The sequence below is a fragment of the Neofelis nebulosa genome, chromosome 2, assembly GCF_028018385.1.
Source record: "Neofelis nebulosa isolate mNeoNeb1 chromosome 2, mNeoNeb1.pri, whole genome shotgun sequence".
NCBI classification, from domain to species: Eukaryota; Metazoa; Chordata; class Mammalia; order Carnivora; family Felidae; genus Neofelis; species Neofelis nebulosa.
The window spans coordinates 8,437,994-8,462,506 of NC_080783.1; the positions used below are offsets into that span (position 1 = coordinate 8,437,994).

Genomic DNA, 24,513 nt, shown 5'->3' on the forward strand with positions numbered 1-24,513 from the left:
CTCTGAGTGTTTTTGTATTCTTTGGGTAAATACCCAGTACTGTGATTGCTGGATTGTAGGGTAGTTCTATTTTTAATTTTTCGAGGGAACTCCATACTATTTTCCACCAACAGGGCAAATCCACCATATCCTTGCAAACTATAGTGATATATATTTAATGTATGCATTTAATGCCTACATTAGAAAAAAGGCTTTCAAATCAGTAACCTAAGTTTACACCTTAAAGAAACAGAAACAGAAAAGCAGAAGGAAGGGAATAATAAAGATTAGAGCAGAGATAAGTGAAATAGAGAACAGAAAAACAATAGAGAAAATCAATAAAATGAAAGGTTGGTTTTTGGAAAGATCAACAGAATTGATGAATCTTTAGCTAGATTGACTGTCTTAGTCAGCTCGGGCTGCTGTAGTAAAATACCACAGACCGGGGGGCTTAACCAACAGAAATGTATTTCTCACAGTTCTGGAGGCTGGGAAGTCCAAGGCCAAGACGTGTGGGCTGTTTCACTTCCTGATGAGAGCTCTCTGGATGCAGACAGCCACCTTCTCTGTGCCCTCCCCCATGGTGGTGAGAGTATCTTGTACTGTCTCTTTTCTTAAGGGTACTAATCCCACCAGATTAGGGCCCCACCCCTATGACTTCCTTTAATCTTAATTACTTCCTTAGAGGCCCTGTCTCCAAATACACACACATGGGGGGTCAGGGCTTCAACGTATGAATGTGAGAGGGCACAATTCAGTCCATAGCACTGTCCAAGAAAAAGAGATAAGACTCAAGTTACTAAAATCAGGAATGAAAGGTGGGACACTACTGACCTTATAGAAGGAAAGATCATAAGGCAATACTACAAAAAACTGCACACAAATCAACAAATTAGATGTCTTGGATAGAATGGACAAATTCTCAGACACAAATCATAGAAACTGGCTCAAGAAGAAAGCAAAACTCTGAACAGATAGACCTATAACAAGTAAAGAGATCAAACCAGAAATTAAAAAAAAAATAAATAAAAACTTCCTGTAAAGAAAAACGCAGGTCCAGAAGGCTGCACTGGCGAAGGCCAACAAACATTTACAGAAGAATTAACAACATCAACTCTTCACAAACTCTCCCAAAAACAGAAGGGGGAACATATTCCAGCTCACCCTGGTACAAAACTAGAAAAAGAGGTGTATATAATTGTTGATCACTATGTTATACACCTGAAACGAATATAATCTTGTATGTCAACCAGACTTGAAGTGAAAATTTTTGAAAAACTAGAAAAAGACATCATAAGAGAAGTCAAGCTACACTGTGATATCTATTATAAATATACATACAAAAATCCTCAACAAAATACCAGCAAACCAAATCCAGTAACATATAAAAGGGATTACAAATAATAAAAGGGATTTATTTATAATTTGTAAATTATAAATTTATTATATAAATTTATATAATTTATATATAAATTTATATAATTTTATAATATAATATAATTTATATATATAATGTATATAAAATATATATAATTTATAAATAAATTTATATATAAATAAATTATAAATTTATTTGTAATTTATAATTACAAATTATAAAAGGGATTTGTAATCCCTTTTATATGTTATTGGGTGGTTATTGGGTGGTTTAACATTCATCAATCAATGTAATACACTATGAACAGAATGAAGGGAAAAAATTTCACATGATCATCTTCATTAATGTGGAAAAAGCATTCAGCAAAATCCAATACTTAACAAACTCTGAAAAGAAGGGAAGTTCAACCTGATAATGAGCCTTTATAAGGAACCCACAGCCAACATCACAACGGACAGTAAAAGACAGAAATCTTTCCCCCTAAGATCAGGAAAATGACAAACATGTCCAGCTAGCCACTTCTATTCAATGTTGTACTGGAAGTTGTAGCCAGGGCAATTTAGGCAAGAAAAGAATATAAAAGACATCTAAACTAGAGAGGAAAAATTATCTATATTTACAGAGGATATGGCATTGTGTACAGAAAATCCTAAGGAACCCATCACAAAACAAAACAAAGAAACAAAAACTCTTACAGCTAATAAACGAGTTCAGTAAGGTTTCAGGACACAAGATCAATACACTAAAAACAATTGTATTTCTATACACTAGCAATGAACGATCAGAAAGTAAGATTAACAGAATGCAAAAGAGACTAGCAGATTTTTTTTTTCAACATTTTTTTTTTTTTTTTTTTTTGGGGGACAGAGAGAGACAGAGCATGAACGGGGGAGGGGCAGAGAGAGAGGGAGACACAGAATCGGAAACAGGCTCCAGGCTCCGAGCCATCAGCCCAGAGCCCGACGCGGGGCTCGAACTCACGGACCGCGAGATCGTAACCTGGCTGAAGTCGGACGCTTAACCGACTGCGCCACCCAGGCGCCCCGAGACTAGCAGATTTTAACAGAATAAAAAAGATTTGTTGGTATGGTGTTTGACTTTACATTGCAACTAACCTTTTTTTTGTTTTGCTTTTAATGTTTTGTTTTGTTTATTTAAGGAGAGAGAACATGAGTGGGGGGGGGAGAGAGAGAGAGAGAGAGAGAGAGAGAGAGAGAGAGAGAGAGAATCTTAAGCAGGCTCCGCACTCAGCGTGGAACCCAATGCAGGCCTCAATGCCACAACCTTGGGATCATGACCTGAGCCAAAATCAAGAGTTGGACGCTTGGGACACCTGGGTGGTTCAGTTGGTTAAGCATCTGAGTCTTGATTTTTGCTCAGGTCAGCCCTGCTTCTGGCTCTGTGCTGATGGCACAGAACCTGCTTGGGATTCTCTCTCTCTCTCTCTTTCTCAAAAGAAATAAACTTAAAAAGAATAAAAATAAAAAGTAATAAACACATTCTATCGGTTTTAAATTCTTCCTAATTTAGCAAATATTGATAGGCAAAATACACATAAACAAAAGCTCTTTGGAATCTTCAATAATTTTTAGGAGTGAAAAAGTGTCCTGAAACCAAAAATCTGAGAAGTTACTTCAAACCTTACATAAATATGATATGTATTTTTCTATGTATATGTAAGAATTGGGGCACCTGGCTGGCTCAGTCGGAGGAACATGCCATTCTTGATCTCAGGGTCAAGAGCTCGAGCCTCACGTTGGAGGTCAAGTTAGTTTACTTAAAAAACAAAACAAGGGCACCTGAGTGGCTCAGTCAGTTAAGCGCCTATCCAACTCTTGATTTCAGCTCAGGTCATGATCTTGTGGTTTGTGAGATTGAGCCTCATGCTCTGTGTGGAGACTTCTTGGGATATTCTCTCTCCCCTTCTCTCTGCCCCTCCCCCATGTGTGCACATGCTCTCTTGCTCACTCTTAAAAATATATATATTTAATAATTAAAATTTAAATGAAAAAAATAAAGTCTGAAGAGAAAATCTAGGAGACTAATGTAAAATTTATGGTTCAGGGGACCTTAATTGGGACAGAAACACAGAAGCTGTAAAAGAAAAGTCAATATATGTATCTTCTTAAAAATTTTAAAAGAGTTGTGGCAAATTTATAAAAATAAGTCAATGAATAAAAGATGTATCTTTGAATGTTGTGCACTGAAGGTGAAAAAGGGGCAATATCTGTAACATACTGAGAATTCAAATGAAGTGACACGGAAAGACAAACAATGTTAAAAATGAGGATAGGAGACGAATAGGAAATTACAGCATGGCAAACCCAAATATCCAATAAAATAAACATAAAAGACGCTCACACTATACAATGGGGATGCAAATTAAGATAACAACGAGATAGCACTTTATCAATATGAGATTGGCAAAAATAATGATTGCACCTAACGCTGGTGGAGATGGAGGGAAGTCTCCTCTCCTGCTCTGCCAGTGAAATCCGAATTGCCACCGCCTTTTTGAAAAACAATCTGGAGAAGTCTATTAACAATTAAAAACACACATACACTTCAACCCAGCAACAAAAGCCCACGTAAATAAAAGTACCAGTAAATAAGCATATACTTACCAAGCATATATTTACTGCGGCATTGTTTGACAAAGCAAAGACCCGGAAAACTGTACATCTATGGCATTAAACAGAATCAATTTGCCCTGCTGGCTGACCTAGAGGGACTGCCAGGAAATATTAACAAGAGCAAAGACAACACAGTGTATGTGTGTGCTTGCATCTATGATCTATGCCATCTCATTTTGTAAAACCAGTATTGATGAAAACATACATGGATATGTGTATGTATGTGTATAACACTGTATGTGTGTATCTTACAAGAACAATATGAAAGCACAAACACATACTGATGTGGGTCACAGGGGCAGCAAGGGATAAGCTTACGCTGTCTCCCGTGGAAGATGCCTCTCCTGCTTTCCTGACCACATTTTTCTCGTCCTCAATCCATTCCTCTTACCTGTCAACCTAGGCTAGGGAAGTCCTGTCGGGACGGCCATGTTCCAGTACTTTTGCAGCCTTTGGAATTTCTACAGCACTTGTTTCTATCCCATTCATGAACCTATAATTATATCTTTACTTTCTATTATTTTTTGTCTACACGTGTTCACACGTCTCACAAGAGACAAAATCGTGTAGTGGTCAACGGCGTGGACTTGCGAGTCAGACCCCCTGGGTTTGATTCCAAGCTCCATCACTGTGGTTGTGTGAACTCGGTAAGTGACGTATTTTCTGTTTTCTCGTCTGTGAAACGGGCACAACGATGGCACCCATCGCAGGGTTGTTGTGAGGAGATGAGCGAATGCACGCACGGTGCCTGAACAGCGCCTGGCACCTGGTGATGCCACAACCGCGAGTGGCGATGATCAGCATCATTATTATCTCACTTATCCAAATCTTACTTGGAGGTATCTTAAGCCCAGATACTCTTTCAGATTTGTTCTGTATCCCTTCCTCATTATTTCCTAGAATGATGTTATGTGAAGGCGCTCAAATATTTGTTGAATAAACAAATGACTCTTAGCCTCGAGAAATCTCTAGAGGAGATTGCTGAGCATAGGACTGTCACTTCCATGGCAACCAGCAAGTCAATGTCCATGCTGATCTCACCTGGCACTTAAGCCTGTTTTGTTAAGAGGGGAGAATATTTGTCTTAAAATCAGTCTTCTCAAATAGCACAAGAAGGCTTTTCTTCTCCACTTACGAGCTAGACACCTCACCTTAAACTGTAATCAGGAAATGAGCCATTTGTGGTGGGAACACTGGAATCAGGGTTCCTGAGCCCTGTGATTTACCATCAGCTTTTTGGGAACATAAGACAAATGTTTAACATAAAACTAAATTGCACTAGGGGCACCTGGGTGGCTCGGTTGGTTAAGCGACCGACTTTGGGTCAGATCATGATCTCATGGCTAGTGAGTTCCAGCCCCACGTCAGGCCCTGTGCTGACAGCTCGGAGCCTGGAACCTGCTTTGGATTCTGTGTCTCCCTCTCTCTCTCTCTCTGCCCCTCCTCTGCTCACGCTCTGTCTCTCAAAAATGAATAAATGTTAGAAATAAGACTAAATTGTATTAGATGATACATTTCTTTGAACCACCTGGTGAGGTGCGTCCGCGCCCTTACGAACCGTAGCCGTTACCTGCCTGTTCCTGTGTGTGCGCTGGCCAAGCCCATCTAATGAAGGTTTTATTTCTCTGGAGGTTTAAATGGGTCTGGGGGCTTGTGGGCCAAGAGAGCATCAGAAGCAATTTAGAAAATGATGAAAACACCTGTCCTTCCGAGGCCATCCTTCCTCTCTCCTCCTGCCCTGAATGCTCCACCTCTCCCTCTCAGCTGGATCCTTCCCAGCAGCATTCTAATAAGCTTCGGTGTCTCCCAAATTAGAACCGAACACAACTGCCCTGCTTGCGGGCTCTCGCACTTGCTCTCTCGCTCACAGCCAGGTTCGTGGGAAGAGCCGCATATCTTACCGGCTCCATTCTCTTACTTCCCGCCTGCTCCCCAACTCGGTTTGACTTTTTGCCCCATTAGTCTTCAAGGTGCTCAGCGCCCGCCCTCCGCCCACTGAATCTGGCGCACCCTCTCTCTCACTTCTCACTTCACAGGTGACTCTGCGGCCCTCCCCGCTGACCAGGACCTCGCTGCCTCCCCCCATTTCCTCCTCCTGGTCTCCAGGTAGTTTCCAGTGTCAACAAAGAGGGCGTAACTTGCCACGCCTTTCTGCTGTGCGTACACAGAAGTACATACATCATTCATCAGGCTGTGTATTCAAGTTTGTTTTCTTTCTGAAATTGAATCATAGTGTTCACATCGCTTTGTGATTTCCTTCTCCTATTTGACGTTATACACTAGACAGCCTGTAAGTCAAAAAAAAACATCCCTAACGCTACCTTTACATCTTTTTATTTTGGCATACAAATGTGTGTATATCAGACACAACTTTTAGCACACCAGGACAAGTCACTACATTCTTAGACATTAGATCAGATTGTGCACCTGGGTGGGTCCCTTGAGTTTCCTGGGCAGCAGGACCAGCGGCCACAGTTGCAAGTGCACAGATTTTAACTGGATGTGAGGTAAACGGAGCCTAATTCCCCTTGGCTTCCAGCCCCACCCCGATAGAGCCATGTTATCTTTAGAAGCATTGAGTAGCTCCGTGAAAACACGGGCTCCATTATCTGTGTTTTGGGTTTCAATAGGAAATTAAAAAATTTTTTTTACAATGCTAAGCAAGATGCCATTTGACTCAAAGGTCCTGGAAACACCTGTGCTGTCTCCTTCAAAGCTGTCACCTTGGGAGGTAGTAGCCATGTTCCAAAGATAGTGCCACGTGCTCAAATGCTCTGTGGAAATTTTCCTTGGGTCTAAGCACCTTTCACTTTCCTTTTTCTTTCGAATTTAAAAAGTAACACCCACTCTCGGTTTACCAGCTGAGTAAAACACAGATAGCTGGGGCCCTCCCCGGGTCGCGCTTGCTAACACTCTGCAGTGTGCTGTAGGGGTGAAGAGACAGGGAAAGTCCAGGATCTGTTGACCGGAGTGCATCGCAGAGCCGTGTTCCGGCCCCAAAGGCCAGATCCTTTCCTTACAATTTCCCAACTAAACACCTTCTAGGAGTCTTCTGAAAATTCTAGTTATCACAACAAATATTTTCTTTTTTTTTTTTTTTTAATTTTTTTTTCAACGTTTTTTATTTATTTTTGGGACAGAGAGAGGCAGAGCATGAACGGGGGAGGGGCAGAGAGAGAGGGAGACACAGAATCGGAAACAGGCTCCAGGCTCCAGGCTCTGAGCCATCAGCCCAGAGCCTGACACGGGGCTCGAACTCACGGACCGCGAGATCGTGACCTGGCTGAAGTCGGACGCTTAACCGACTGCGCCACCCAGGCGCCCCCACAACAAATATTTTCAAACCCTACCCTCTTAAAATAAAAATCAGGGTAGCCAAAAGTCCAGAAAATTAAAAGATCTCTATAGGGGTGCCTGGCTGGCTCAGTCGGTGGAGCATGTGACTCTTGATCTCGGGTTGTGGATGAGCTCCACATTGGGTATAGAGATTACTTAAAAATAAAATCTTAAAAAAAAAAAAATAAATAAAAGATCTGTATATTCCTTAATTTTTAGTAGACTGTAATTGCTTCCATAGGGATATTTTCCCAAGTTGAACTCCCACCATTAACAGAACAGTTGAGCCAAATGAATTTTCCCTTGCAATTCAAAGACAAAGGGGTTGAGAGCAACAAAACAAAACAAAAAATCCAAAGCAAACAAAAAAATTCCAAAGAGATAACTCAGGAAGAGGACAAATAGTTCCTGAGGAGAACTTCTGGATATAATGACAAAAACCCAATGGAATTAATTACTTAAGATATTAACTCAAACTATAATTTAAAACAATACTGATGGGACAAGGAACAAAGATGGTCTCTTATCACAGTCCTGAGAAGACTGGGTCAGGGAGCTGGGTTCTCTCCTGTGGCTGGCCAACAACAGCCTACAGGACAAGATGCCCGCTTTTGAAAGGCCAGCAAGCTGAGAATGATTTTACATCTTTAAATATTTGAAAGAAAAAAAAAAAGTTTAGTGACCCACAAAAATCAAACGAAATCCAAATTTGGTGTCCATAAATACGATTTTATGGGAACAGAGCCGCGTTCATCCTTTTATGTATTGCCGATAGCTACTTTGCATCGCAACGGCAGATTTGAGTAGTTGAAACAGAGACCACATTGCCTCCGAAGCCTAAAATATTTACTTTTCTCTTTACAGAAAAAGCCTGCCAATTCCTGTTCTAAACCAGATTTTACTGCCATCGACTTTGTGTGCCCTTAGGCTGGTCTCCTCCCCTCTCTGGATCCACCTTTGCAAAGGAAGGGGCCAGGATCCCCAGCCGAGGTCCAGAACTGCGCTTGTCGGACAAGGCCGAGCGGTCTTCACCCTCTAGTGCCACCTACAGCTCAGGAAGAAAACGGCAGGCGGGAGGCGGCCTGTGGGAAGGACAATCACTGGGCGACCTCAGCACGGCCTTCTTCTCTGGAAGGCTCTTAAATGAAGGCTCTTAAATGAACGCGCCGGAAGATCTCCCCCAGCCGGTGCCATCAGTGGACAAAACCCTGACTTTGCAGACCTTTTAAGCCGAGAGACCACAACTCCAAGGGGAAACCTCTCCTCCAGCATTCACTTCAGGAGTACTTGCTCCCCACAAAATAGAAGGAATGCAAACCAGGAATTAGTACCGAGCAGTGGAGAGAGTAACGTGTATGGGTTTTCGAGGCCTGGAGGAAGAACGAGGAAAAAGCTCGTCGTCTGAAAAACCCATCTCCCGCCCACGAGTCGCCATTCTCTATCTGTGCTTCATGAGACTCACCGACGTTAGTTCTGAACCTTCTGGTTTTAAAAAACCAGGTAAGCAGATTTTGCAGAGCCGAGGAAACCCATATCGAAACAGCGCAAATAAAAGAGCAAGGTGGTTGGTTCCGCCCGCTCTGAACCCAGCCTCTCAGCCTAGAGAGTCTCATGGCAGCCTCCGGGCCCGACGCTCCCAAACATGAGGAAGACCAGGGCAGGCTCGGGCCCCTTCAAAGCAAGACTCATGTCGCAGAAGTGCTGCCTTTCAACCTCCCATAAGCCCCGAGTGCTGTGGAGCGCGACACCTGTGCGCTGTGGCTGCAGAAAACCCACCCCAGGGGCGGCAGGTGTCCCTCAGACACGGCCACCCCCAATCCTCCCGCCTCAAACCCTCCTGTCGGTGGAGTCTAACCTCCGTCCCCCAGTCTGGGCCACTCTTGTGATGTGCCCCGAGCAGAACACAGCAGAAGGGATGTTCTGAGACCGCTGAGCCCGGAAGAGGACTGGAAGCTTTCACTTCCTCCCTCTTGGAGCCCAGCCACCAACCGGTGAGGAACCGCAAGCCTGACCGCTGGGCGATCGGAGGCCATGCGGAGGGGCCGGGGAGGGTGGGAGGCCAGCTTGGACGCGGAAAGCAGCCACACGACACCTCAACTGAGACGGGCAGGACCCCCCGCAGCTGAGCTTAGCCAAGCTCCAGCACTGTGAGGAATAATGCTGCAGGGATCAAAACCTCCATTTCTGGACTAACTCTTCGAGGCAAGGAAGATACTCAATAATTTGGCACGAGTTTTCTAGGTGGTGTCAGGGGCCACCAACTTACTTCATCATCTTCCTCTTCATCATCATCAGATTCAAGAACACCATCCTGTAGCTCCTCTATAAAGAAAAAAATAAATGAATAACTGCAAACACAGTTGGGAGTCTTGGCCAACAAAATCCTTCAGCTGCTGTAGAGGCGTGTAAACGCGCTAATGAGAATCGGGTCACCTCGGAACAATTTGGTTTCTGGGGCCATTGTGGCCACAGGTCGCGATCATCCTCAGCAAATTAAATCTCTCCCCCAGTTTGACCAGAATGCATTGGTAGTGGCGCGAGCAAAGTTAAAAGCCAGCATACAATTTGAGAGGAATTTAGAAAAAAAGAAATTAAACTAGTGTTGCTAGGCATCGAGCTAGATGCTGTACACGTGTTATTTCCTCCGTACAAAGATTTGGTTGACTCTTCTCCCCATTTTATAGCATACAGGAGGCATACAGAGGATAAGAGATTTGTTTACGGTCACACTCCCGTAAGTGACAGAGCTGAGATTCAACTCAAGCCTGTTTTTTAAATCCCGTGATTTTCCCACAGGGGCTGGGGTAGCAGCCGTGGCAGGTAGGGTTCCTGAAGGCTCCCGTGCTTCACTGCTAGATCTTAAGAGTTTATATATAAAGGAGGGATAATAGCAAAATGGAATCTGAGAAAGGACGAGCCTCTGTGTTCTCATCTGTGAAATGGGGATCAGACCACTTACCTCCTAGGGTTGTTGGGTGGGTGGGTGGGGGGAACTTCACACAGTATACCAAACTAAGCCACCTGGCCCAGGGCCAGGTACACAGTGGCTGTTAGAGAAGTTTGCTTACTTTCTCCTCCACGAAGCCTTCCCTGACCCCTCACTGGGCAGTCACCCCTCTGTCTGCTGAACACTCAGCATTTTCTCTAGACAGCATTGTTCTGGAGAGTAGTACTAGACAGTGCCACACTGAACAGCAGTCTGATAGTGCTTGCCACTTCGGGATGATCAGTTTACTCATGTACGAATGGCTATGGACTTGTCTGGGCATCTTCCTCACCCATTGTACTGAATTGTGAGTCCCTGAGAACAGAGCACCGGGCTTACTCGTCCCTCTATCCCTAATGCATCTTCCTTAACGATCATTTGTTTCTTGAACAGATGACATGAAAGTAAAGAGAGCCTGAGAGAAGAGGAGAGGGAGTCAAGTAGGAAGTAGGAGGCAAGGAGCCAAAGGCTATTCTTGAAGACTGCTCAGCATACTTAGAAAGGGGGCAGATTAAACTTAAACCCCAAAACCATTCACGGAAGGAATATGTAGAAGCCCCAGGACACCCACTGTCCTTGACACAACCCTCATTCTAAAGGGAAGGACTCTCACTGACTTGGCTAGACCAAGGCCTGCAGGACACCAACTTCTGTCCCCACCTCAGGGGGCTTGCACACCTCCACGCCCATCACGGCCCCACCCCTGTCACGGAATGCTGTTTAAGTCAAGAAAACTACCTTGCAGACGGGGAAATTACGCCATTCTGCACTTGAGCTGAAGCTCCCTCACCTAACTTCTGTGCCCTCCCAGTGCACGTAGAGCTCTGCTCCGTGCCACCTGCAGGTAAATGCCTATCAAGCAGGTGGCTTTCGAAACGGGGGTGCTGCTGTATTCATCAGCTGTGGACATTTCTTTTTCCAATATGCAAATGCCCCCTCCCACTTTTTAAAAAAGAATCTTAGGCGTTTCGTGAAGCCGCAGGCTGGTCCAGCCACAGCCCCTCCCCTGAGCCTGTTGGCTCAGACTCATCCTATTCCCCAGAACAATCCGGTCCTGTGAACTTAATTAAGTACCTTATAAATGTCAGTTCCTCCTCTTGGGGGTGACGGGGACATCAGCCCTGCTTCCCGCACTGTCTCCTGGGTTGTGGCACGGCCAGCTGCCCTCACTCCAGTAACTAACAGTGAGTGGTGCTCGCAGCCATCAGTGTCCTTCCTTTCCTGCGGCCCAGCTGGCGATGCTGGCTCTGCCCTGCTCCTGTCCTCTCCTCAGGGACTGGCCAGTACCTGCCAGGCCCCCCCCTTGAGGGCTGGAGTCATAGATGAACCTCCCTGCTGCTGCTGGTGGCGGTCACCTCTGTCTGCCACGTCCCTTAAGCTTCCCCAGGGCAGTCCTTCCCCACCTGTGGGGTTAGGTTCCTAAAATACTCTGGAATTTCTGTACTTGGAAACCTTAAAACTTTACAGGAAAAACAGGACTAGAGAACTGAACTGAGATGGGCCCGAATGTATGAAAACCCATACGCACGTTTCACGTTTACTAAAATAGAACAATAAAGCCAATACGCTAAATAGAGATTGTGGCAATGCCATCCGACTTATCTTAAACTAGTAAGCTACTACTAATTCATACTCTACTGTTAATGTCCACTTGAGGATGAAGCCCGAACGGGGTGGAAACTCCAGCTCTCCCCTCTGTGGCTTTCACAGTGATGCTGGTACACCCATTCATTCTGACTCCATGCTCACGACACATATCCTAAGGCAGCTGTGTGTGTGTGCCTCGTCCTCCATTCAAACGTTCAATGACTTCCTCATTTTGTTTCAGAGGATCAGACTCCTAAGTAATAGGGTCTCTGGGGACCTGCCACTGTCCCATGGATACAGAATAACTGAAGTGCTTGCTAAAAAAAAGAAATACTTTTGACACTCATTATTGAAACTGGAACTTACTGAGCAAAGCAGGTGTATGTCAAGCCCCTTCTGAATATACCAGAACTCCACCCACGATAACTTCCTGACAAAGCACATCCCTCACGGAAATGTCTAACTGACCCTCCCTCTTCACATTCTTCAGCATGTTAGCTTAAGGGCCAGTTTTACAGACGACAAAGAGACGGTTTGGGGCCAGAGCGCAAGGGGGACCGCCCCTGTGGCTTGGCTGCCAGGAAGGAGGGGAGACCGACAAGAAAATGGAGGCGCATGGGTCTTGATAGACTGAAACACAAAGCCAGGCTTGAAGAAGATTCCGGGCCCGAACGTGACCCCGAAGCCACGGAGGACCCCCACTCGCTAGGGGCGGAGTTCTCAGCTGTTCCCTGCATCTCCCTCCTTCCCCAGCAGCGGCCTCTCTTCTACCCACAGCCGGTGAGGGAGCGAGCAGAGTCCCGACTGCTGTCATGGAACAGCCGCATTTTATTTCGCTGTGTTTTGTCGATCCATCCACCCAGCAGAGTGGGGGTTCCAAATGAGAAATGCAGCTGTTGCAGAAAGCAAAATTCTGTTCCTTGCTCACCTGAATCTGGGATGAATAGCCAAGGGGGAGGATGTTCAGATGGAAATGTGCCCAGGCCTGAGGGAGTGAAGGTTTCACTGGCTGCTCTCCCTGCTGCTTCCCGTTGATCAGGAGCCTCTAACGTCCTCTTTCAGCCCCTCCATTTCTGTGCTCGTCCGAGGCAGGGACCCACCACCCCGGCTGCATGTGGGGATCACCTGGGAGCTTTAAACACTATCCCCCCTCCCCAACCTGTGCTCTGTCTCTCAAAAAGAAATAAATGTAAACACTATTCACACCTGGGGCCCCCCTGGAGCTTCCGACTTGACTAGCACGGGGTGCTGCTTTGGGGACTTTCAAATCTCCTCAGGTGACTGCTGTGTGCAGCTCAGGCCACGAACCATGAGCCACCTACGGGCTTCCTCCACTGAATGGCTTCGGGCAACTGTTTCTTGGCCTTGGTCGAGCTGCTGACTCAGGAGTAGAGATCAGGAGATTCATTTTTTCACCTTGCTCACGTGCTAAGTAGGATCTGTGCACTTGGACTTTGAGTGATGTGGGCTGCTGGGTGCCTCTGGCATGGGTACGAGTCAGGATCAAGATGTCAGGAGTCCACAGAAAGAGCTAGAGCTTCCCCTCCATCCTGGTCCCACCCAAGGCTTCCTGCACCTTCCTTTCCTGCTTACTATGGGATGTCGATTGTCACGGTAACAGAGAAAGCCCGAGAGAACGAGGATCATCTCCTCCATGGCACCAGCGGGCAACATAAGTTTGTTTTGAAAGCGTGAATGCACGCGGGAGAGTGACATTTTCTGTGGTGGTGCCACGGAGGTCGGCATTGTTTTCCTTATCTGGCCCTGGGACCCCCAGAGAAGCCCTGTGAAGGGGGGAGAGAACGAGGAGGGGGAGGTCCACATAAAGAGAACGTAAGGGTAGAGCAGGGTTTCTGCGGTTGCTTTTGAATTCTTTTTGTTGACTCTAAGCCTAAAGTGTGGTGAAAGCTCGTCGATCCTGGGACAATCTGGACCGCCTTGTTGGTGGGTTCAGTTGGGTCTCCCCACCTCCCTTAAAGCCCCTGAATGGATTCCAAGATATGACAAGCCTTCCTAAGAAAGCCCGTGTATCCTTCCAGCACACATGAGATGCACAGACAGATTATAGCTTCCTGCTTTGAACGGACCTGAATTAAGCTGCTTGATGATGAATTCGATCTGGCGAACCATTTCAGCATTGCCTTCTTTGATGAAGCAGCGGAGGACGTACTCCATTCCCTGGGGCAGTAGACAGAGTAAGAGTTAGTATTTTAGTTGTTTTGTGGGGGAGAACAGCTTTTCCCAATTAAAAAAAAAAAACAAAACCTTTGGCAGGAGAGAAGGGATATACACAATAAAGATACCTCTGCTCAGTCCTAAACATTCTTCTTGTTATTTTTCACAACTCACAGTGAAACTGCTTTCTTCTTGGTTGGCTATCTGACCTAATTATAAAACGTTTGGCAAACAACAACAAAAACCTATTGTACAGAGAACTAGGGGTTGCCAGAGGGAGGTGGGGTGATAGGTGAAATAGGTGAAGGGGATTAAGAGACACAAACTTCCTGTTATAAAGTCAATAAGTCATCACAGAGATAAAAAGTACATCAGGAATACAGTCAATAATGCTGTAATAATGTATGGTGACAGATGGTGACTGTGTTTGTCTTGATGAGCAATGGATGTACATCTGGAACTAAAAGAACACTGTATATCAACTATATTCTCATAAAAAGTGAAAAAAAAAACTATTGTAAAATTTAACTGCATAAGTATTCCCTTTAGTTTGGGCAATATGTTGTTTTGGGAGGTAATTTCTGTCCTGTGATTTCTTTACGTTTATACACTTCCTTCTGGATTTTAGAAACAAAATGAGGAGTGAAGCCATATGTTTAGAGAAATAAATGAACAAACACAGAACCTCTTTTTAAACAGCTATTGTTCTTCTATCAAAAGAATTATAAAGGCACCATATTGTGTAATGTTTACTTTGTTACAAAACACTGACATCAGAACTCTCAATACTAGCTAACAGAATTGCAGGGAAATGTAAGATACCCACTTAACCACAGGTATGTTTCCCCGCCTTCCTCTTTCCTTGAGGGATCTGAATGAGCACGTGTGGCTGGAGCTGATGAGACCTTCTTGCCACAAGAGGAAAGTGTATCTAACAATGACCCCAAAATAGAGGAAGCAGACTCCAGAGGTCCCAGGAGAGAAATGGATCCAGTAACACATGAACCCTGATCAAGGTCTGCCTGATGCTTACGCCTGGACTTTTCAGTTAAATGAGCCAATATTTCCCTCTTTTAATGCAGGCCTGTTTGGAGTCAATGGCTGTAAGTGAATCAAAGAAATGTCAAGGGCAGTTTTGAACATGGTGAATTCCCATCGTGTAGAGAAGAGCATTACCTTCCAGAAGGCTAAGTCTGGATTAGAATCTGAGTTCCCTCATGAATTAACAGTGTGACCTTGATCAAATTACTTAGTTCCTCCCAACCTGTGTCCTCAACTGTAAAATAAGGATGGCAACGCTGGTTAACATGAAATCTTTCAAAGGTAAAGAATGTAATTGGGTGTTGGTTAGGTAGATACATATGTTCGTCCATTGCATTGAACTATATAAATTATACCTAAAAAAACAGCATCCAGTCCCAGTGCTGGTACATAATAGATGCTCAATAAATGGTTAAGGGGAGTCTGGGTGGCTCAGTCGGTTAAGGGTCCAACTCTTGATCTCAGCTCAGGTCTTGATCTCAGGGTTGTGAGTTCAAGCCCTGAGTGGGGTTCCATGCTGGGTATAAAGCCTACTGAAATGGTTAAGATTGTTCCTGCTGTGTTTGGAAGGGATTTGTGGCTCAGAAGAGAGATCTGGTAGCCGAGGCCAAGGGAATAAACAAGGTTCCGGGTGACAGCAGAGTGAGAGGCTTAGGACAGCACCTTTGAGAAAGGAAACATTTAACAGAGAGGCAGGCAGAGACAGGCAAGCGCACAGAGGAGAGCATGAAGGAGTGGTCTGGAAGGGAGGAACAACTCTGGATAGTCTTTGAGTCGAGGGAAGAGGGTATCAAGCGGGCAGGAGTCTGCTCCAGCCCAGGCCAGACTGTCTGGCTGGGATTTCAATCCTGGGGAAGAGCTTCATGGCCGACAACTGCACCAGCGCCGGGGGCGGGAGGCTTTGGAGCAGGCATCGGCGCAGCCCTATTGATCTGAACCGCTCTCCCGTCCCAGACCTTGGCAGTCTCTTAGAGTTCAAATGGCCTCAGTGCACTCATTTATCTTCTTCTCTGTTTGGCAGGGGGTGGCGTGGTGGGGTGGTGGTATTATTTTAAGACCACCATCATAGCATTTGGTACCGATATAATTTCTATGTTTTCTTTGTCGTTTTCCACAAGCATACAAATGTTTTACCTGGTTGCAAAAACAGAGTTCTTATGATGTCATATTCTCCTCTCCTTCTGGGAGTCCAGTTACACATGTGTGAGACCTCTGGGTATTGTCCCCCAGGTCTCTGAGACACTGTCCCTTTCCTCCACACTTTTTCTCTCTGGCCTGGCTGATCTCTAAGGGTCACGCTCTAATGTCCTATAACATGAATCTCTCCTCCCCACTTGGTCCCTGTCCCTTTACTTCTGTTTTGTCCTGCCTTCCCTGCCCCTTGCCCTGGATGTCCTTCCTCCAAGCTGTCTTTCCTGCTGCCTGATCCATATCACCTCCCTTTTTTTTTTCTTAGCCTACGTGTTTTCTTCCTTGGTCTCTCCTTTGGTTGAGAATTCCTCTCACCAGAAGGACCATAATGCAGAATTTAACCAAGTTCATTTTCCCTTGTTCCGTACTGAAATGATTCCCCTCTCCCCCAAAGCGATAGGCAATTAAGTTCCATTGTTCAGTGTGACCACACCGAATAGTTCCTAATTGAGTTTTTATCTCTGGCATGGCATAACTGTTGATGTAATTTTAGATGACTAATTAGGAGATTTAGCAATTCTTCTAAGTAAGCAAAATCAAGTGGAAGAACATGTTTCACTGGTCTCAAACTGAATTGGCCTGTCTTTTGACTGTGGAAATATATTTAATCCCTTCATCATAGCATTTAATATGCACACAGTTGAGCTGGTTCCGCACGTTATGAGAAAAAGGACAAAACTCCAGTGGTTTTGCTGATTAGATCCAGAAACACTTGTCATCGCATACGATGCTAATCACCTGAAGCTTGTTTTATACTTAATCCAACAGAAGCACTAATGTAAACACATCAAGTACTGAATCCACTATTTACCAACCACACCAGGAACCAGACAGCTTTATTGTCTTTACCAGAGTGTCTGTCCCACTTGGTTGCTGTGAGAACGTCTGCAGCCTCCGAGTGTTTGGACCACACCACTGCTCACTCCTGCCGCAAGTCCCCTAGGACTCCTGCAGGTGAATTTCAGTGATACTTTCTCCATTTCACTGTTTTCCTGCTAAGCTTCTACTATGAAATCCATAGGCATTCCCAACGCCCCAAATTAAAATGAATCATTAAAAAAAAAAGTCTATTAACTTTCCAAAACTAAGCCTGTTGGGAACTTTCTAACATGGTAGTTCTTAGGAGTTAGGGATCCCTCGAGAATATGATAAAAGCTCCAGATTCTCTCTCCAGAAAACTGCAAATACATATCTGGCATACAATTGCAGGGAGTTCATAAGCTACGTGCAAGCCACGGGGCCCAGTCTCAGATCTCCTTGCTCTAACAGCTTCTGAACCGTGGCACTGATTGAAGCTTACAAATTTCTCAAGCATATTTGCTTTCTTTCTTTTCTTTTTTTTTTTTTTTGTAAACGCTTATTTACTTTTGAGAGAGACAGAGACAGCACGAGCAGGGGAGGGCCAGAGAGAGAGTGAGGCAGAGAATCCTAAGCAGGCTCCGTGCTGTCAGCGCAGAGCCCGATGTGGGGCTCCAACTCACAAACCTATGAGATCATGACCCGGGTCGTAGTCAAGAGTCAGACGCTTAACCAACTGCGCCACCCAGGTGTCCCTCAAGCACACTGTCTTACCATTGCCCTTGCTTCCTCACGAATGGACGGAATAGAAAGGATGCTGTACAGAGCTCCGTTCACATACGGCTGTATCTTTAAGGGGAGAAAAAACAGCCATTTACAAGTTGTCACATACCGTACAACTCAGTGATCAAACACCCCGCTTGTGAACAGTGTGGCTCACGAGCAGAGAGAGCACTAACACCTTCTTCAGCTCCAGGACACACGTTTCCAAAGGACAGATATCTCCATGTCCAAATATGGCGATATCTCCATATTTGCATGTCCCAGGGACAGCTACAACGAAGAGTTCAAACCCAAGTTCATTACTGGCTCCCAAAGCTCACTCCTGCCATATGCCACTGCTTAACTGTCGGCCTGCTCATTCAGGCTAGTACCGCTGCAGTCACCATCGAATGCTCTCGCTTCTGCTCTCCAGTGTTGAGTCTCCAAGCTGCCTTTGATAGGAACCCTTCTTTTCCACACACACTACCACGGTCCTTGTTCGGACATCCTCCATGACCCAGGCGACGTCGATCCTCCCAAAAGGTCTCTGCCTTTGATGTTCACACGTTAGCCCAACAATCCCATCATTGCCAAAATTCTACAACGTGGGCCAAATCGTCCCTCTTCCTACCTCGTAAACCTTCCCTAGAGCCTACCTGGAAAGTCCTCACTCCTCAGTAGGAGCCTTCGAGGTGTGGCCTCAGTATCATGTCCCCCTGCCCCTCCCTTCCTGCACACATCCCACGTTACTTACGGGCCCCTCCCCCCCCCCCCCCCCCCCACTCAGCTCTGTTTCTTTTTTTTTTTTTTTTTTTTAACGTTTATTTATTTTTGAGACAGAGAGAGACAGAGCATGAATGGGGGAGGGTCAGAGAGAGAGGGAGACACAGAATCTGAAACAGGCTCCAGGCTCTGAGCAGTCAGCACAGAGCCCGACGCGGGGCTCGAACTCACATACTGCGAGATCGTGACCTGAGCCGAAGTCGGACGCTTAACCGACTGAGCCACCCAGGCGCCCCACCACTCAGCTCTGTTTCCTGCACATCTCCCCACTACCATACTGGGTTCATATTTATACTTCTGTCTCCCCTATTGTGAGCTCTTCGAGGACAGGACTCATGTTTTACTCACACAGGTAACCCCAACATCAAGCCACACAGGACATGGTACATGGCAGGTGCTTGATCAATGGCAGCTCCCTTCTGAGTAGATTTTGTGCTACACTCTCCACAGCAGTGAAGGGCTCGTGTCCCACCCGTCTTTTCTGGCGCTGGACTTTATTGTCCCTTAGTCTTTGCCAATCTAATGGGTAAAAAAAATAATAAAAGGCGTCCTATGGCTGTTCTTTCATTTTCCTGACCACTGGCCAAACTGGTCATCAAGATTTCCTGTTCTGTAACTTGCCCCCGTGTGTACTTTATCTTCTTCTTCTGACTTGTATTTATCAATTTATAGGAGATCTTCATATATAAGGGAACTTTTGTCCTACGTGAGGCCAATTTTTCCTCAGGGTATCATCTGTCCTTTGACTCTTATCATGGCATCTTTTTCCATATCCAAAAAGTCTACTATTTACAAAGTCAAATATGCGTATCTTTTTCTTCATGGCTTTTGGGTTTTGTCTTTCAAGACTATGACTACCTCACACAGGACCCGTGCACGGAGCATTTATTTGTGTGGCAAACACATTTCTAGGCTCTAACATGTGGACAGGGAGACTTTCCAGTTCATCTTCAGGGCAAATGCATTTGTGACAATTACAAGATTTACATCTGTTGGTCTATTGTGTTCTCAGAGGTAGGAAGCATACTGGTGCCAACACCTGAAACCAACATTTACTATCAGAGACAAATTTGCCACAGGCTTCAACCGCCGTAGTTGAATAAAATGGAGAACAGAGTCTAGAAGGAGTCGAGGGCTCCTGATCTGAAAATATAAAAAGCTCATCAAGCACTGTCACAACCACGGAACCCTTGCCAGCTGACGCAGCCGGGGTCACGCAGTTGGTGGGCCAGGGGACCTAGGGTAGGAGAGAAATGAACAGAAGGGGAGCTGTCTGCAACGGGAATGGATACAGGGAAACCAAGTGCCTCACTCTGACCCAGCGGTACTCTGTCCTGTCCTGCTAAGACTCCCCTGTAGTTGATCTGGCTAAAGAGGCCAGGTTTTTGTGGAGGCTTTGGCCTCAGGGGCAGAGTGATGTCGTGGTTTCTGCACAGGCGTCTGTAGAAAGCAGGAGAGAGAATCCTCATACTGTTTATAAGTTTCTGTTAATTAGTTTATCGAGACCTCCACTTTATTTAAAAAGGGCTTGCGGCACACAGGTTAGACGACAGAAAATCACCCCAGTGTTGGGGAGGCCACGGGGGAGAGCAGGAGCTGGTAAGGCCATTCTGCGGGACAGCGTGGCGGGACTCTGACCTGAGACCGCCGTGTGGGGCGAGCCAGCAGTGACGAAGTGTCTGCACCCCAGGGGCCTCGGGGGGGTCAGTGTGGCCATGGCACCGAGGACCCTGTGGCGGCTGAGAACTGGAGGTAATGGAGGCCGACAAGCCCGGGGGACTGGATGGGGGCACTGCAAACAGGGGCTGTTTTGCAGTAGCGGGAGTTAAGGAATGAGATGTATACAAAGCACACAGTAAAGTCCTCAAAACACAGTGAAAAAGTCTGAAAAGAGTGAGATCTAGAGCACAATATGATTTACATGATGATGCACGCAACACATAACCTTAACTACATTTTCAGGCCACGTACGTGTCCACAGACGTACGTTAAACAAACACACCCCGGGGAGAATCGGCGTGGGGTGGAATGAAGCAGGGCGGGTGACAAGGAGGAGATTAAGTCCCGAGGGGGACCTGGCAAGGACCAGTGATGGCAGGGCGACAGGAAATGAGGAGTGGGGGATCGATTTCCGGCTTCCCGGTTGCAGAATGTGGGGGGGCAGAGCGCACGCACTAACCCGGCCAGCCCTCCCCCAAGCCCAGGCTAGCGGCGCCGCCCCGTACCTCGTGGTTCTCATGGCCGAGCAGATCCGAAAGAACTTTCAGCACCAGGCCTGCCACCTTGGCACACATGTTCTTCCCTTCAGAAAAGACAACGGAACAAAACATGACGTGTCTAAACTCAGAAGTACAGTTTCAAGTCAGGCAAACTTGAGCACAAACCTTGGGCCCTCTGCTAATGAACTGTGTGACCCTGGGTGAGTCACTTAAGCAATCCGGGCCTCGGTTTCTTCCTCCTGGGGTCCCCTAGCGATTATTAACATCTACCAAAGGGTGATGCAGAATGAAGGAACTCGGTATAGGCCGTGCACTCCGAGTGGAGACGGTGGCACAGAGCTAGTCATGTCAGTGAACACACGATACATTACGGGGCAACATTCTACCTCCTAAGTGCACATGCCAGCGTCACAAAACTCACACAGGTGCTTTAGCAAGTTCAAATAGCATTGTAACAATCACTGCAAATAAACTGATGATAGTAAGAGAAGCTGATTAGAATCTGACGAATGCTTTAAAGCTGGGATATCTGCATATGTTGTTTTTTAAGAGAAGACTGAAGTAACAGTCATTTAGTCAGTCAACAATACACAGGCCGTGCAGATTGCAGATTACAAAGCATCCGAGGGCAAAGAAGCTTCTAACGAATACCCCGGAGCTATTTAGCCACATAACTTCTTCTCCACAAACTGGGGCTGCTCAGACTGAGGGCGGCCACAGGCCGGACTTGGCACTTCTTCTAAAGAAGCTTCTTCTATCCCCGTAATGGGTCATTTCATGGATGGAACCTGCAGAAAAGCTGCGATCACTGCCTTTACTGATCAGATGAGCTGAGATGTGCGCGTGAAAACCCCCTCTCCGGGGGGGCGGTGTGTGAAGTGGGGAGACTGCTGTGGTGAGGAGCAGGGAGCCTGGTCGGGCGGGCGTCCTTGCTCTGCCACCGACTTAACCCTGTAGAATCCTGGAAACATAGTTCTCTGTCTTGGGACAGAATGGATCAGAATTCTTAACTTCCTGCCTTTGAATAGTGCAATGAAGATGAAGAAAAATATAAAGTATTTTAATTTCCTCTTACTGCAGGTGCTGTAAACACATAAAATGGTATTTCCAAGGGCAGCAAGGTATTTGGCTTCAGGGATTCACCAACTGTATAACTAGCTGGAAATGTTTTACACCCTACTTCTGTTTCAGTTCTCTATGAGGGAGACTAAAGGCAAACCACAGCAGGCTGGGTGGTGGTCCGGGTTCTCACCCGAGCCAGAGGGCTGGGGGATGGGGGGGATGGGGGACAGGGTAGGGGGGGAGCCAGAGGGCTGGGGGATGGGAGGATGGGGGACAGGTTGTGGGGGGAGCCAGAGGGCTGGGGGATGGGGGACAGGTTGTGGGGGGAGCCAGAGGGCTGGGGGATGGGGGGACGGGGGACAGGTTGTGCGGGGAGCCAGAGGGCTGGGGGATGGGGGGATGGGGGACAGGTTGTGCGGGGAGCCAGAGGGCTGGGGGATGGGGGGGACGGGGGACAGGTTGTGGGGGGAGCCAGAGGGCTGGGGGATGGGGGGATGGGGGACAGGTTGTGGGGGGAGCCAGAGGGCTGGGGGATGGGGGGGACGGGGGACAGGTTGTGGGGGGAGCCAGAGGGCTGGGGGATGGTGTAGGGGGGGTAGTTAGGGGCTGGGAGGCGGGGGTGGGGGATGGAGGACAGGGTGGGGGGGGGAGCCAGAGGTCTAAGGGACAGGGTGGGGGAGGGGTGCTATCAGACCTGCGCTCCGGAGGCAGAGGTTCATGAGCAAAGCCACCGAGTACTCCAGCGTATAGTCAGACAGGCAGTCGGGGTCCTTCAGAATATCAATCAGCCAGAAGATGAGGCCGTCTCGAATCATCGCTGTCTGCAGCGGGCGCCTAGGATGCAAAAGCCTACAGGTCAACTAAATCTGTCGAGAAACCTTCCCTGCAAGACTACGGGGTGATGTGCACACCTGTTAGAATAGGCAAACTGTGCAGGAGATACAGACTCTGAAGGATATTTTGGTGTTAGACCTGCACAGCTGAAACAACAGATGCCTTTACCTTTTGAGGGTACTACTAAGGGTTCAGACAGAGAGAAGGCAGTCAGGAGGCCTCCTACTTTGAAAGTTTCTTTTTCAACATTTACAATTAGCAGAGTATTACTTCCAATATTTCATAAATATTTATTGACAGCTTTTGGCCTACTTGACCCGGGAGATAGCCATAGGAATAGTTCATCACCAATAAATGCGTTTTTAGTAAACTCTAGTCCAGCTAGGCACTTGAGCTGTGTGAAAAACAAGAAAAGCAAACAACCAGCCCAATCCCGTTTTGAGTCAGGTCTCTAGAAACTAAGGGTAGTTGAATGATGTGGGTCGTATAATTGATACAGAATTGTTTTCCACCCAGAGTCTAGGTATAAAACCTTACAAAATCCAACACCTCATCAAAATGTGTTATGGTGAATGTCTTCATGCCGGCCTTAAGAACTGATGAGATCAGGCATAATGGTATCACTATGAAGTCGTGTAAATCCTTTGAAAATCAAAACACCACGGAGGAACCACCACTGCACATCTCCTAATGAACAGGTTATGGTAAAACTCCTACCTGGACAGTATCTACTTGCGCTATTCTTCAAGATTTTATTTTTAAGTGAACTCTACACCCAATGTAAGGCTCGAACTCACAACCTCAAGAACAAGATTCACACGCTCTACCGACTGAGCCAGCCGGGTGCCTATCTGTGCTAGTCTTAAACACCACACTCACCACCTCGGTGAAATTTACTGGAATACAATGAAGGCTACACTCTTTTGGTAATCCTAACTCTCTACATTCACTGTACAGACCCCAGAAAACTGCAAAAACATGAAGCATATTTCCAGAACAGAGAAGCTTAAATTACTGTTTGTAGGGCAAGAAAAAACTGGCAATAAATATCTGTACTCCCAGAAAGAAGTATTTCTTCCTTGTTATCTTATCTCTGTTACTTAACTATAGTCACTGAATTTCTAAAAATTTTCCAAATGCAGTCGACACCAGGCTAAATTATCTTTATAAACAAACAGAGACAAAGTGTTCATATGATCTGAGGAATATAATAACTGGATATTACTACTTACAGATCTTCTCAATTCACATAGTTAGAACAAGAAGCATTGGCAGGGACCTGGCAAATAGTAGGAGCTAACTACCTACCGCTTTCCCTCAGAAACATACACACTTAGAATGAGTCACCTTGGGGGAAAAAAAGAAAAAAAAAAAAGAATAAGTCACTTTGCAGGCTTTGGGCTACTAGCGAGAGCGTATCAATCAAATGTTAACCACATTTCTCTCTCTCTCTCTCCCTCCGCCCCTCCCCCCCCACTCTTTCTAACAACAACAACAAAAAAGTTAACCACATCTGACAGGAAGAAAGTATGTCCAGAAGGGGGCTGATGGTCAGAAAGAGCTGAGATTTCTTACTAAGGCCGAGAGAAAGTGAGGTGGTCAGGAGGGAACGCCATGCTGCAAGAATTCTGAACGACTCAGCGATTCCACTCTTAGACACCGAGTCAGGAGACAGGAAGACGTGTGTCCACACAAAGACTTGTATGCAGATGTTCCTAAGAGGCTTGTGCATAATAGACAAATAGTAGA

At 46.2% G+C, this 24,513-nt stretch overlaps 1 protein-coding gene across 9 annotated transcripts in view; it reads right to left on the reverse strand.

Annotated features, from left to right (window-relative positions):
• The window catches only part of ARMC9 (armadillo repeat containing 9), a 155,287-nt gene that overhangs the window by 67,030 nt on the left and 63,744 nt on the right, over positions 1-24,513 (reverse strand). For all 9 annotated transcript variants that reach the window (XM_058701661.1, XM_058701641.1, XM_058701650.1 and 6 more), the window contains 5 exons: positions 22,625-22,764; positions 20,875-20,951; positions 17,879-17,953; positions 13,987-14,077; positions 9,593-9,648 (listed from right to left, as the gene is read on the reverse strand). In XM_058701661.1, coding sequence (XP_058557644.1) covers positions 9,593-9,648; positions 13,987-14,077; positions 17,879-17,953; positions 20,875-20,951; positions 22,625-22,764 — 439 coding nt within the window. The remainder of the gene's footprint in view (positions 1-9,592; positions 9,649-13,986; positions 14,078-17,878; positions 17,954-20,874; positions 20,952-22,624; positions 22,765-24,513) is intronic.